Here is a 14,472-nt window from a genome sequence, read left to right on the forward strand (position 1 = left end):
ATTTCCTAACCGCCCACCGATTCCACAGTCATGGTGACTTATAAAGTAGGAAATAACTTTACTTTATAAAATTTATAAAGCAGAGTGACAGCAAGTTAAAGCATTTAATAATAATTACATACCAAGTACTTTATATTGGATTTTTGCTGTTTGGCAGAATAAATCTTTATAAAACAACTTACTGTATTAAATCTATCTTTCTGTTTATACTTTGGTTGCTCTGCTACTGCCCACCATGAAAGCTGGAACGCCCACTAATAGGCAGTAGGGACCAGGTTGACTACCACTGCTCTAGACTCAAGGATTCTGAAGAAAGACTATAAAGTAGGTCCAGGCTGTTAGGGACTCACAGACCCTTCCACAAGTCACGGCTTGGAAAGTCAGTACCACTGGGTTCAGGAGAACGGGGATAGAGTGTCCTCTCCTCATAGGCCATGAGGTCAGGGACCTACTGAGTGGAAAGTGACCTCTACTCCAGATCCAAACTCTGCCAGAGTCTCCAACTGTAGGACCCCAAGAGGAGTGTACTTCAGGTTCAAGTTTTGTGTACCCAGCCATCTCCTGTGCAGGAACCAGCTCAGCAGGGTGAAGCCACTGGGGCTCTGAGGAACAGATCAAATGAGTCTTCCTTGGGAATAGTGCCAGATGGGCCCTCAGAGGGGGACCAACACTTCATCCCAGTGCCAGATAATAGCTTCCAAGGGACACACACTTTAAATGTTTATCTCTGAGCAGTTCTCCTTACTCTCTGGAATTGAGCTCATCAGGGCAGGGCCATGGAGACTTCTAAGGGCAGATTCATTCATTCAATTTGGGATGTTATTAGGGGTGTTGCCAGCAAGCCTGTAGGTTGTAGGAACTTCTTCTGTAGTCTGAGATATTGTAGGCTGAGCTTACAGATGAGTAGGAGTGTCCTCCTCTTGATGTAGCCACACTGCCCAGCACGTACCGGTCTGAGTTGCACACACAAAAAAAGTGCCAGCTCTGCAGACAGCGTGATACCCCTGTGTGACTGAGCAGAGCAGGACCATAGAGTGGCAGGACCAACAAAGTGATTCAAAGGTAGGTAGTAGGTGTTCAGTCACTGGTTTTGTGCCCAGGGTGGGGAAGAATGATCCTCTTTCCAAAGATACACAGTTCAATCACTATGTTAGTCTCTGTCAACAGCTTCCCCAGAAAGAAGTCCCTGCTGGGTGTAGCCAGTAGACACCTCTGCAGTACATGAACACATGAGTGGTTTGCCCATAGTTGGAGGTCCAGCCAGCGTACTCCCCAGGCTGGTGATATAACACAGGAGAGCTCAACCCTAGGAAGTTGGTGTCTGCATCTCTAGCAGAATCCCTTCTTTCCCAGGTAAACGGAATCCTCACTGATTTTCACCACCAGTTGCTCTTCAGGCTCCCCTTCTTATGTCTGTTTCTCTGGGTTGGGGATCCCTCTGTGGAGTTGAGAACCCTCACATTGGGGGAGCCAAGATATCCTTCCACCTTCTTTTCCACCATATGCAGGTTTCAGGGCCATTCCTCTCTGTGTCTCTGTCCTTAACAGTTTCTATGTAGCTTCCTCAGTAGATCCTTGTTTATAGTATTTCTGTTCAGCTAGCCTTCAGTTGGTTTGTAAGATTGACACCTCATGTAGCTTCCACCTACTCTGCAGATATCTTTGAATCTCTGACTTGATTTCATTATTATATATTAGACCTTAAAAGCCAAATATATAAATCAGCTTTATACAGATATATATTTAGTGCTTTACTATTTTTACTTTTCTCTTCCAGCATTTTCAGTTAGCCTTGATTGACAGTAATCTCTGTACTTTGTCCAGTGTTGAAAGTAAGTATTTCTAAGTACTATAGTTTTTTAAGTACTATAGTTTTGTTGTCTTTTTGAGGAATAAGCTATTTATAAAACATTTTAAATCATGACCATGAATATATTGATTTGTTGGTTATTTAAAACCAAAATGGGAGGCCCAAGACTAATTCCAGGAATTTAAGACAGTTGATTTAAGTAATTTAATGTTGTTACTTGATAACTACAGAAATGTCTGGTTTCTCACAGAACAAGAACACATAGCAGTTGCTTGCCTTGTGCTAGATATCATTGATAATTATTGTTACACTGTAGTGTCTGTATGGGCACTTTCTTTTTATTTATTTATTTATTTTGTATTTTTCCGAAGTTAGAAATGGGGAGACAGTGTGACTCCTGCATGTGCCCGACCGGGGTCCACCCCTCATGCTCACCAGGGGGTGATGCTCTGCCCTCCTGGGGTGCTACTCCGCTACATCCAGAGCCATTCTAGCACCTGAGGCAGAGGCCATGGAGCTGTCCTCAGTGCTGGACCAACTTTGCTCCAATGGAGCCTTGGCTGCGGGAGATGGAGAGAGAGAGAGAGAGAGAGAGAGAGAGAGAGGGAGGGAGAGAGGGAGAGAGGGAGATAGGAAGGAGAGGGGGAAGGGTAGAGAAGCAGATGGGCATTTCTTCTGTGTGCCCTGGCTGAGAATAGAACCCAGGACTTTTACACGCGGGACAGATGCTCTACCACTGAGCCAATCGGCCAGGGCCTCTGTGTCGGCACTTTTTAACTGAGAAAAAAATTTTTTTTCTTTCAATGTCTGAGCATTTTTATATTCTATAGACCATGAATGTTCTTTGAAACTTTTACCTATGGTTTTGAAATTGGCAAGATCAGAAGTATTCAATGTAAAGTTAAAAAGAAACTAAATGGGAGATATAATTTTATTTATGAATAAATTACAAATGTATAATACATTTAAATAAATAGGTGTAATTCTTGGAGCTAGCAAGATGAATAGATACAGTTAATATTTTTGAAAAGCCTTATGTGAAATGAAACTTCATAAGTTCGTTTTAATATTAAAAATATTGTTTCTGAATGAAGTTTAATTTCAAGATTATGGGGGCAATAATGTCAAATTTTTAGTTTGTATAATTGGAAATTTTCATGTGGAGCATTTGCTAGTTGTATATTAATACTACTTTTTCAAAGTGTGATTGAGAATGATATAGTTTTTATACAAAAAAGACATGGGACTAGGCCATAGACATAGGACAAATAAATTTGTACCAAAAAGTTGGTTGAGCTCAGATTTAATTGCAAATTTGGGGGCTAATTTTTTCTTTTATGGAATGAAATTCTGAGGTACCTAGTGCAATGTTTTTCAGTCTATAAAGAAGTTATTAGAAAGCTGGGAAGTTTAGTAATGAGACATTTGAAAGCCTTCATACCACAGGTTTACTTTATCAGACTTAAGCTGAGCTTAAGATTTCATAATTTTCTTATATCTCCTAGAAACAATTTTATCTTTATGTTATTCATTGAGAGAGAATCTGTGGGGAAGGTAGAAAAAAGAAAAAGAGTCATATAGGTATATTACCTAAATGAGAATTTCATTACTATTGTGAGACTTTTCTTGGAAAAAAACCCAAATACTTAAATATTCTGCATCTAATTTTGATAGTCTCCTTTTTAGTTACCTAACATAAAACAGAAAGGAGATTTGTACTTGACAAATCAAAAACAATGTAATTAATATAGCTCGAATTTAGTTATAATTATTGTGATTTTTGTTTCATTGAGTGTTTTATGGTCTTTGTTCAATCATTCATGCATTCTGATCATCGGAAATTGTGTACCACAAAGAGTTCCTTTAAAAGCAGCAAAATATTCGGCCTTTTTGAGTTTTTAGATACACTTATTATATAATCTAATGTTGTGAGTGAGTTGACCTTTTTTGTCTTGAAATGTTATCTAATTCTGAAGGAGCAAAAATATTTTTAGTAACATTATTTACTAAAAATGTTTAGTAAACTAAAATATTGGTAAAGAAATATAATATTTTACTAATACTTTCCTGGTGTATGACCTTTTTTTTGAAATGTTTATATGAAGTTTACATAAAGAGAAACTACATTTAAAATATGGGTCTCTATTAAACAGTAACTTTACTAATATTTTTAAGGCAACAGTATTGAATTCTATGTCAAGATACATACTTTTAGAAGGTTATTCTTAATATTGCTGATTTAAATTTCATGAACTTATTGTTTCCTTTAATGCTTTTTGTGAATATAAATCTTATTTGTAATTAAAAACGATTAAATTTTTATTTAATGATATGCTTTTTAAAGCATGCTTATGATATTTTTTGTTATTGTTGTTGTGACAGAGACAGAGAGAGGGACAGACAGACAGGAAGGGAGAGAGATGAGAAGCATCAATTTTTCGTTGCGGCTCCTTTGTTGTTCATTGATTCCTTTCTCATATGTGCCTTGACTGGGGGGTTACAGCAGACCAAGTGACCCCTTGCTCAAGCCAGCGACCTTGGGTCAAGCTGGTGAGCCTTGCTCAAACCAGATGAGCCCACATTCAAGCTGACAACCTTGGTGTTTCAAACCTGGATCCCAGCCCAACATTCTATCTAATGCGCCATCTCCTGGTCAGGCTATGATCTTTGATAGATTAAACTTCTATATTATCTTACTTAAAATTAATGTTACATTCCTAAATTAGATTTGTAATTTATTTTTAACATTTTCTTATGTTGTATATTTTTATTATCATTATTTTTGTTTATTCCCTTACTTGACTATATTGTAATTAATTGCTTTTCATGATTCTTTGCAGTTCAGTTTCATATTGCCCACTTATATGAAACCCAGGTAAGTGTTTTAACTTACTTTACTTAAAACAAGAACTAATAACAGAATTCCCATCCATGCTTTATGTAAAATTATATAAGTACTTTAATTTAACTGAGTCTAGTTGTGTATTGCCAAATACATTTAATATTTTACACTCATTGCATGTGTTTGAAATTTGTGTAATGATAGAATTTCTAAGAACAACAAAGAAATTTCAGTTCATATTTAGTAAGCATAGTTTTTGTAATCATTTTAGCTCGTAACAATAAATTTCTCACTCTGCTGCTGTGTAATAGGAAATACCATTTAATATGACTAAGTCACCTAAATCATTTAGTGAAATGACTGTTATTAAGGTTTTAACTTTCCTGATTTTAATATTTAATTTGACTTTCAAAATATTTATGGCTTTATAAGGCAGTGTCTTTGGAAATTTTCTTTTTATATCTAGTAATGAACTATTTTTAAAATACAATTTTGTTAAGCAGTGTTGTAGTCATCCTTTGATATTATTTATTATTCTTCAAGGTAGGTTTTTGAAAGTAGATTAATTTTGGAATAGTTAATATAGGCCAGAATTTTTCAGTTATTGAATTAAAAAAATATACTAACATACAAAATTACAGTCTGTGTTAGAAGATCAGGCAGTTTGTAGAAGACAGATCATAATTCTGTAGAGTTCATCCAGAATGTGAGTAGTTGAACATTTACTATTGTATTTTAATTAAAAAAATATTTTTTTTGTATTTTTCTGAAGCTGGAAACAGGGAGGCAGTCAGACAGACTCCTGCTGTGCCCTACCGGGATCCACCCGGCATGCCCACCAGGGGGAGATGCTCTGCCCATCTGGGGTATTGCTCTGTTGTGACCAGAGCCATTCTAGCACCTGAGGCATAGGCCTTGGAGCCATCCTCAGTGCCCGGGCCAACTTTGCTCCATTGGAGCCTTGGCTGCAGGAGGGGAAGAGGGAAACAGAGAGGAAGGAGAGGGGGAGGGGTGGAGAAGCAGATGGGTGCTTCTCCTGTGTGCCCTGGCCGGTAATCGAACCCGGGACTCCTGCACGCCAGGCCGACGCTCTACCACTGATCCAACCGGCCAGAGCCTAATTTTAAAATTTTAATATATTACATGTATGTAATAGCTGCTTTTTGAAGGGGGATACTTCATGTAGTAAAAATTTGTGAGTTTCATTCTTTGGTTTTTGGTTCAAATATAAAATAATAGGATGGGATAGGTATACAAAATTATACCCAAAAGAGAATGATGCTTGCATCTTTTATCATTTATATTATAATGAATATAGTAAGATAGTTTGAGATCATGTAAATGTCTGTGTGCCAAGCACAGTTTATGGAGTAAACATCAGGGAAACTTTTAAAATATTGGTACCATATATATATATATTAGCATCAGGTTTTTGCATCTCATCTGCCTCTGTCATGTCCTTCTTCACTCATACATCTAAGTTCCTATATTTACTGAATCAGAGTTGGTACACCATCAACATAAGAAATCTTGCTAATTTGGGAATCTTTCTAATTTATTTTTTCAGAATTTGCAATCTTCTTTTCATAAGATAAAAATTTCATAAATAAAATTTTTTTCATCTTTTGCATCAAGGTTTTCAAGTAGTTATATTTTTTAATTTAATTTTTATTAAATTTATTGAGGTGACATTACTTAGTAAGATTATATAGATTTCAAGTGATATTTCACAATTCTATGATACATCAGCTGTATATTGTGTTGTGTACCCACCAGCCAAAGTAGAATCATTCACTGAACCTTATTGACCCATCACCGTTCTCCATCCCCATTGTCCTCTGGTAACCACTATATTGTTGCCTGTGTTTATGAGTTTGTGGTTTTTTTGTACGTCTTTTTTTATTGATTTGTTGCTTTCAGTTTTATATACTACATATGAGTAAAACATGCAGTTCTTGACTTGTTCTGGCTGATTTATTTCGTTTACCACTCTGTCTTTTTTTTTCTGAAGTGAAAAGCAGGGAGGCAGAGAGACAGACTCCTGCATGCACCTGACTGGGATACACCCTGCAAGCCCACCATGGGGCAATGCTCTGCTATTAGGGGTGTTGCTCCATTGCAGCCAGATCTATTCTAGCACCTGAAGTGGAGGCCATGGAGCCATCCTCAGCGCCCGGGCCAATTTTGCTCCAATTGAGCCTTGGCTGCAGGAAGGAAAGAGAGAGAAAATGAGAGAGAGGAAGGAGAGGGGGAAGGGTGGAGAAGCAGATGGGTGCTTCTCCTATGTTCCCTGGCTGAGAATTGAACCTGGGACTTCCACACATCAGGCGGATACTCTACCACTGAGCCAGCAGTATATTTTTAATATCTGGTTATGTTGTACCACATCTTCATTATCCAGTCTTCTATAGAATGACAACTTTTATTGTTTCCATGTTTTAGTTGCTGTAAATAATGCTGCAGTGATAATAGGGGTACATATAGCATTGAGAATAAATATTTTCAAAATTTTCTAACAGAACCAGAAGAAACATTGATAGGTTATGTGGAAACTATTCTTAATATTTGAGAAACTACCAGACTTTTTCCCAAAGTGGTTATATCAGTTTACATTTCCACCACCAGTCAGTGAGGGTTACTTTTTCTCCACAGCCTCTCCAACACTTGTTACTACCTGTCTTGTTGATAATACCAGTGTAACAAGTGTTAGATGGTAACTTAGTGTAGTTTTGATTTGTATTTCCCTAAACCTAGTGATTGAGCATCTTGGACATTTGTATATCTTCTTGGGAAAAGTGCCTGTTCAAATCTTCAGCTCATCTTTAAATTTGGTTTTTTGTTTCTTTGGTGTTGAGTTTTACACTTTGAAGGTTAAAATGATAAAATTCTTTTATTATTATTATTATTATTATTATTATTAAGAGGCGGGGACACAGAGAGGCAGAGAGGCAGACTCCCACATGCGCCCTGACCAGGTCCACCCAGCAAGCCCCTTACCAGGTGATGCCTGCTCATCTGGGGCTGCTGCTTTGTTGCTGGGCAACTGTGCTATTTCAGCGCTTGAGACAGGCCATGTAGCCATCATTAGTGCCCAGGGCCTAATTACCTGAACTATTGGAGCTGTGGTTGCAGAAGTTATGAAGAGAGGGAGTTAAAAGGAGGGGAAGAGGTGGAGAAATGGGTGATTGCTTCTTTTGTGTGCTCTGACTGGAAATCAAACCCAGGACATCTACATGCTGGGTGATGCTCTACCACTGAGCCAACTGGCCAGGGCCAGATAAAATTCTAAGACCTGTGTTTTCTTCTTGGTTATAATAGTTTCAGGTATTAATTAATTAATTAATTAATTTTAATTGAGAGAGACAGATACCAGGTCAGGCTAGTTTCAGGTCTTATATTTGGGTCTTTAAATGGCAATATTATTCAAAGCAATATAGAGATGTAATGAAAACAAAATCCCAATGTCATTTTTAAAAGAAATAAAAAATACCTGTTTTATATGGAATCACAAAAGACTCAGAAGAGCTAAAGCAATCCTGAGAAAAAAATGATGAAGCAGGAGTTATCATACTCGTAGAGTTCAAATTATACTTCAGAGTGATAATAATCAAAACAGCATTGTTTTGGCAGAAACACAGACACACAGGCGAATGGAACAGAATTGAGAGTCTGGAAATAAACCTGTATTATATATATGGGACAAAGGGCCTGAAAACATAACATGGGTAAAAACAGCCTCTTCAGTACTTGTGCTGGGGACCAAAGCAGGTACCTCAGTGACTAGAGCATCATCCTAGTGCACCCAGTTCACAGGTTCGATTCCCAGTCAGGACACATTTGAGAAGCAACTAGTGAATGTACAACTAGATAGAACAACTAAATGGAACAGTAGGTTGATGCTTCTCTATGTGTTTGTTTCTCTCTCTTCTCATTTCTTTCACATTAGTGGGAAAAAATAAAAACTTTTTTTCTTTTAAATGAGAGGAGGGACGATATTGAGACAGTCTCCCACATGCACCCTCACCCGGATCCACCTGGCAACCCCCTCTTGGGGATGATGCTCTGGTAAAGGGCTATTTTTAGCACCTGAGGCTTACCCAACAAGCTATCTTCAGTGCACAGGACTATGCTCAAATCAACTAACTGGCTTTGGGAGGGGAAGAGAGAGAGAAAGGGTGAGGGAAATGGATGCCGCGGACCAGCACGGCTCCTAATAACAGTGTGGAATTAAGGAAACACCCTTATTAAGAAAAAATGGGACCGGGAGGACTCTTCAAATGCTGATGGCAATATCCGAGTACCCCAAAGCCCCAGTTTGCTTTATTATATAGCCATATGCAAATCAAGAAAGTCCTTGATACAAAATTACACATCTGAGACTAAAGCAGAAACTCTCCCAAGGCATAAACAGGAATCCCCCCACCATGCCTAAGTGAAATCAACCAATATCTGAACAAAGAGTAAGAGGAAGGGCATGTAAATTGCTTCTAGCAACTTAAGGAAGCAAGTGAAGTGAGTGCAGATACTCAGCTTCATAGCAAATATGGAGGTGGAGGGGGAGAACTTAGCCTTTTGCTAAGACTTGAATATGTAATGGCTTTTTGCCATTTACTGTCCACAACAGGTGGAGAAGCAGATATTAGCTGCTTCTGTGTGCCCTGACTGGGAACTGAACCCATGACATCCACATGCCTAGCCAGTGCTCTATCCACTGAACAATCAAACAGGGCCAGAAATTTTAAAAATACTGCTTATAGTTGGAATGATATCAGAGTAATGGCAGCATAAGTGATACTCCTGATTCTCTCCCCTTGAAATTTCAACAAATCGAACAGCTATAATGCAGAGAAGGAACTCCAGATGGGCTCATAGGCATGCCTGAAGGATTTATATTTTTAAATGGACTAAAGCTGGGATGAAAGGGGAGTGGGAAATTAAACACATTTGTGGTTGGCTCTGGGGAGGAAACAAACCTGAAGTGATTGGGTTTTTTTTTTCTCTGCTGACTACTAGGAGTATGGAAGCTCAGGCTATCTGGACTTTGTCTGAGTGGTATGGGTGGGAAACCCAGTGGGTCTCTTGTCTGGAGGAGTGCCGAGATAAAAAGGCAAAGGGAAGATAAACCAGAGCAGTGAGATTGTGCAGTTACGGCCCATGTTTCTGCGGTCTGCCTGCAGCCCTCACTCAGCAGAGATGGAGAAAGCTAACATGGGTCCCCTAGCCACCTAAATTCCACCTCCCTCACCTGTCAATACCAAGAGTAGCAGAAACAAACCCCACAGCTAGCTGTCCAGAGCCACACTCTCCCCTGAAGATGAGAGGTGCTCCATGTCCGGTCCCAGGTCTGTTGAGATTGGGGGGAGGAGCACCTGGAACCTTGATATGACCATTGCTAGAGCAGTAAAGCTGAAAAGCTGTAGCTGTAAAACCCTCACAACATGCTCCACCTGCACAAGTGACTGTGGCTGGCCTACATTATTGCGGCAACGTCTCAGTAGAGGATAGCCTAGGAATTTAACAGAACTAAAACTTGTAATTCAGTGACACCTACTGGAAGAAACCTCTCAAAACCAAAATTTATTTTTATTTTACTCAGGTTTAAAGGTCATACTTTTTCTTTAAATAATGCAGTAAAATTAAGATATTTTTAATATCCGATGTACAGGAGACATAATATATTGAATGCACTAAAAGTTGTTTCTCCTATGTAAAAGGACAAAAATTAAAACACACACACACACACACACACACACACACACACACACACACAAACAAAGGGATTAAGGGCCTGGCTAGATGCTCAGTTCATTAGGTCATTCCAGTACCCCAAGGTTTTGGGTTTATTGTCCGGTCAGGACACATTCAAGAGGCAACCAATGAATGCACAACTAAACATAACAACAAATGAATGAATGGATGCTTCTCTTTCTCTCTTTCTCCCCCTTCCTCACTCTCTCTAAAATCAATCTTTAAAAAAGATTAATAAGTAACTACTGAGTTAATTTTTTGTTTATGGACAAACAGCAATCTAGTTTCATTTTTTGTATGTGGCTTTCTAATTTTCCCAGTACAATGATATATTTTTATTTTTATTCTTTTAAGTTATATTTAGAAAATTAAGTTTAACAGGGTTACATTGATCAATAAGAATACACAGGTTTCAGGTCAACATTTCTATCTATCTATCTATTTATTTATTTATTTATTTATTTTCATTTTTCTGAAGCTGGAAACAGGGAGAGACAGTCAGACAGACTCCCGCATGCGCCCGACCAGGATCCACCCGGCACGCCCACCAGGGGCAACGCTCTGCCCACCAGGGGGCGATGCTCTGCCCATCCTGGGCGTCGCCATATTGCGACCAGAGCCACTCTAGCGCCTGAGGCAGAGGCCACAGAGCCATCCCCAGCACCCGGACCATCTTTGCTCCAATGGAGCCTTGGCTGCGGGAGGGGAAGAGAGAGACAGAGAGGAAAGCATGGCGGAGGGATGGAGAAGCAAATGGGTGCTTCTCCTATGTGCCCTGGCCGGGAATCGAACCCGGGTCCTCCGCACGCTAGGCCGACGCTCTACCGCTGAGCCAACCGGCCAGGGCAGGTCAACATTTCTATAGCATTTGAACTGTTGATTATGTTGTATATGCATCGCCCAACGTCAAATCATTTTTCATCAGCATGTATTTGTCCCTTTTTATTTCCTTTACTGTACCCTCTCTTCCACATCCCCCTCCCCCTGGTAACTACTTCACTTTTATCTAGGTTTGTCAGTCTCAATTTTATAGTCCACGTATGTGTGAAATCACTCAGTTCTTAGGTTTTTCTGATTTACTTATTTTTATTTCACTCAGTAGAATGTTCTCAGTTCATTGATGTCATAAATGTCACTGTCATCATTTCTTATGGCTGAGTAGTATTCCATTGTATATATATGTACTATGTCTTTATCAAATCTTTTATCAAAGGACACTTCAGTTGTTTCCATGTCTTGGCCACTGTGAGTAATACTGTAATGAACATGGGGGTGCATGTGTCTTTACGTACCACTGTTTTCATTTTTTGGGTTGCTGGATCATATGGTAGTTTTATTCTTAAGTTTTTTTGTTTTTTTTTGTATTTTTCCGAAGCTGGAAACGGGGAGAGACAGTCAGACAGACTCTCGCATGCACCCGACCGGGATCCACCCGGCACGCCCACCAGGGGTGCCGCTCTGCCCACCAGGGGGCGATGCTCTGCCCCTCCGGGGCGTCGCTCTGCCGTGACCAGAGCCACTCTAGCGCCTGGGGCAGAGGCCAAGGAGCCATCCCCAGCTCCCGGGCCATCTTTGCTCCAATGGAGCCTTGGCTGTGGGAGGGGAAGAGAGAGACAGAGAGGAAGGGTGGGTGGAGAAGCAAATGGGCACTTCTCCTCTGTGCCCTGGCCGGGAATTGAACCCGGGTCCCCCGCACGCCAGGCCGACGCTCTACCACTGAGTCAACCGGCCAGGGCCTTATTCTTAAGTTTTTGAGGACTCACTATTCTTTCTTTCATAATGGTTGTACTAATTTACATTCCCACCAGCAGTGAATGGGGGTTATTTTTTCTCCATGGCCTCTCCAACACTTGTTTTTACCTGTTTTGTTGATAATAACCAATCTAACAGGTGTGAGGTGGTATCTCATTGTAGTTTTGATTTGCATTTTTTAAATAGCTAGTGGAGATAAGCTTCTTTTTGTATATGTGTTCACCATTGGTATGTCTTTTTGGGAGAAGTGTCTGTTCAGGTCTTCTCCACATTTTTTAATTAGATTGTTTGCTTGTTTGTTGCTGAGCTTTGTGAATTTTTTCTATATTTTGGATTTTAATCCCTTAGTGGAGATGCTGTTTGTAAATATCATCTCCCCTCCGTTTTTTTAAAAAATTAAATGAGAGGTGGGGAAACAGACTCCCACAGACACCCCTCCCGGATCCACCTGGCAAGCCCCCGTCAGGTGATGATTTACCTATCAGGGGCCGCTGCTCGGTTGCTTGTCAACTAAACTATTTTTGGGTCTAAGATGAGACCATTCTCAGTGCCCAGGGCCAGTTTTGCTTGAACCAGTCGAGCCATGGCTGTGGGAGGAAAACAGAATGAGAGAGGCAGAGGAGGGTTGGAGAAGAAGATGGTCACTTCTGTGTGCCCTAGCCAGGAATTGAACCTGAAACTTCTAACCGCTGTGCTGATGCTCTGCCTCTGAGCCAACTAGTCTGAGAGTTGAGGGCCATATTTCTCATTTAGTTTTTTTCCTGTTTCTTTTGCTGTGCAGAAGGTTTTTACTGTGCTGTTGTCCCATCCATTTATTTTTGCCTTTACTTCTTTTTACCTTTGGGGTCAAATTCAGAAATTGTTCTCTACGGCCAAGGTCTGTGAGTTTAATACCTATGTTTTCTTCTATGTAATTTATTGTTTCAGGCCTGATATTTAGGTCTTTGATCCATTTTGAATTAATTTTTGTGCAAGGGGATAAACTGTAATCAAGTTTCATTGTTTTGCATGTGGCTTTCCAGTTTTCCCAGTGCCATTTATTGAAGAGGCTTTTCCCCCTCCATTGTGTGTTTTTAGCTCCTTTGTCAAAGATACTTTTTCATATATATGTGGTTTTATTTCTGGCCTCTCAAATCTGTTTCATTGGTCTGAATGTCAATTTTCTGACATTACCATGCTGTTTGATTATTGTGGCTCTGTAGTATAATTTGAAATCAGGGAGTGTGATACCTCCAGCTTCATTCTTTTTCCTCAGGGTTGCTATGGCTATTTGGAGTTTTTTATGGTTCCATACAAACCTGGTGATTTTTTGTTCTGTTTCTTTAAAACTTTAAAACATTGGGATTTTGAGAGGATCGCATTAAATTTGTATATTGCTTTGGGTGATATGGCCATTTTAACTGTGTTGAGTCTTCAATTTATTAATGTGGAATGTTTTTCCATTTTATTGTGTCTTTTCCATTTCACTTAATAATGCTTTGTAATTTTCAGTATATAGATCCTTCACATCTTCTGTTAAGTTTATTTCTCGATATGTTTTTTGTTGCAATTGAAAAAGGAATTTTTCTTTGGAGTTCATTTTCTGAAGTTTCATCATTGGCATATAGGAAAGCAGTAGACTTTTATGTATTGATTCTATATTCTGTGACTTTACTGTACTGGTTTATTGTTTCTATTAGTCTTTTGGTGAAGTCTTGAACCTGAGTCCTCTGCATCCTGGGTCAACACTCTATCCACTATACCACAATCTATTTAGGCTCTTTCTTTATTTTTTTTTAAGAATGTATAGCAGTACTCATGATAACATTTTTATTTATTTATTTTTCATTTATTTTTCCCCATTGTGTTGAGGGGGAGATATAGAGAATCATCAAATCTTTGTTTCACTTAGTTGTGTGTTCATTAGTTGCTTCTCATACAGGCCCTAAATAAGGATGATCCATTATGCAAAAGTGAATGGAAATCATGCTGCTGAACATAAGTGTGGCCCTCCTCCAACTGAGAACTCAGTCCGAGACTGGCTACAGGAAGAGGAATCTCTACTGAAACACCACATCAGAAAAAGGCAGTGGGAGGCAAGTCAACAAAATGACCTGATTTAGAGGGGGAATTGAAGATATGGATTGAAGCTCAAAGGGCAATTGGAATCCTGTGTCCACAAAGATGGTTCAGCACGAGGCAAGAAGAATTGCTGATGAAAAAGAAGTTAGTGATTTCAAAGGAGGACACAATTGGTGCTTCAGGCTCATGAAACAAAATGGACTAAGCATGTGTACATGCACCAGACTTGACTAAAAGATGCCTGAAAGCTATGAGCAGA

The 14,472-nt window shown here is 39.4% G+C and overlaps 1 protein-coding gene across 1 annotated transcript in view; it reads left to right on the top strand.

Moving 5' to 3' along the window:
* The window catches only part of LOC136316767 (lysine-specific demethylase 6A-like), a 318,159-nt gene that overhangs the window by 162,348 nt on the left and 141,339 nt on the right, over nt 1–14,472 (top strand). Inside the window, 2 exon segments of the mRNA XM_066248929.1 lie at nt 1,778–1,832; nt 4,651–4,685. Coding sequence (XP_066105026.1) covers nt 1,778–1,832; nt 4,651–4,685 — 90 coding nt within the window.

Source organism: Saccopteryx bilineata, chromosome X, assembly GCF_036850765.1.
Source record: "Saccopteryx bilineata isolate mSacBil1 chromosome X, mSacBil1_pri_phased_curated, whole genome shotgun sequence".
Lineage (NCBI taxonomy): Eukaryota > Metazoa > Chordata > Mammalia > Chiroptera > Emballonuridae > Saccopteryx > Saccopteryx bilineata.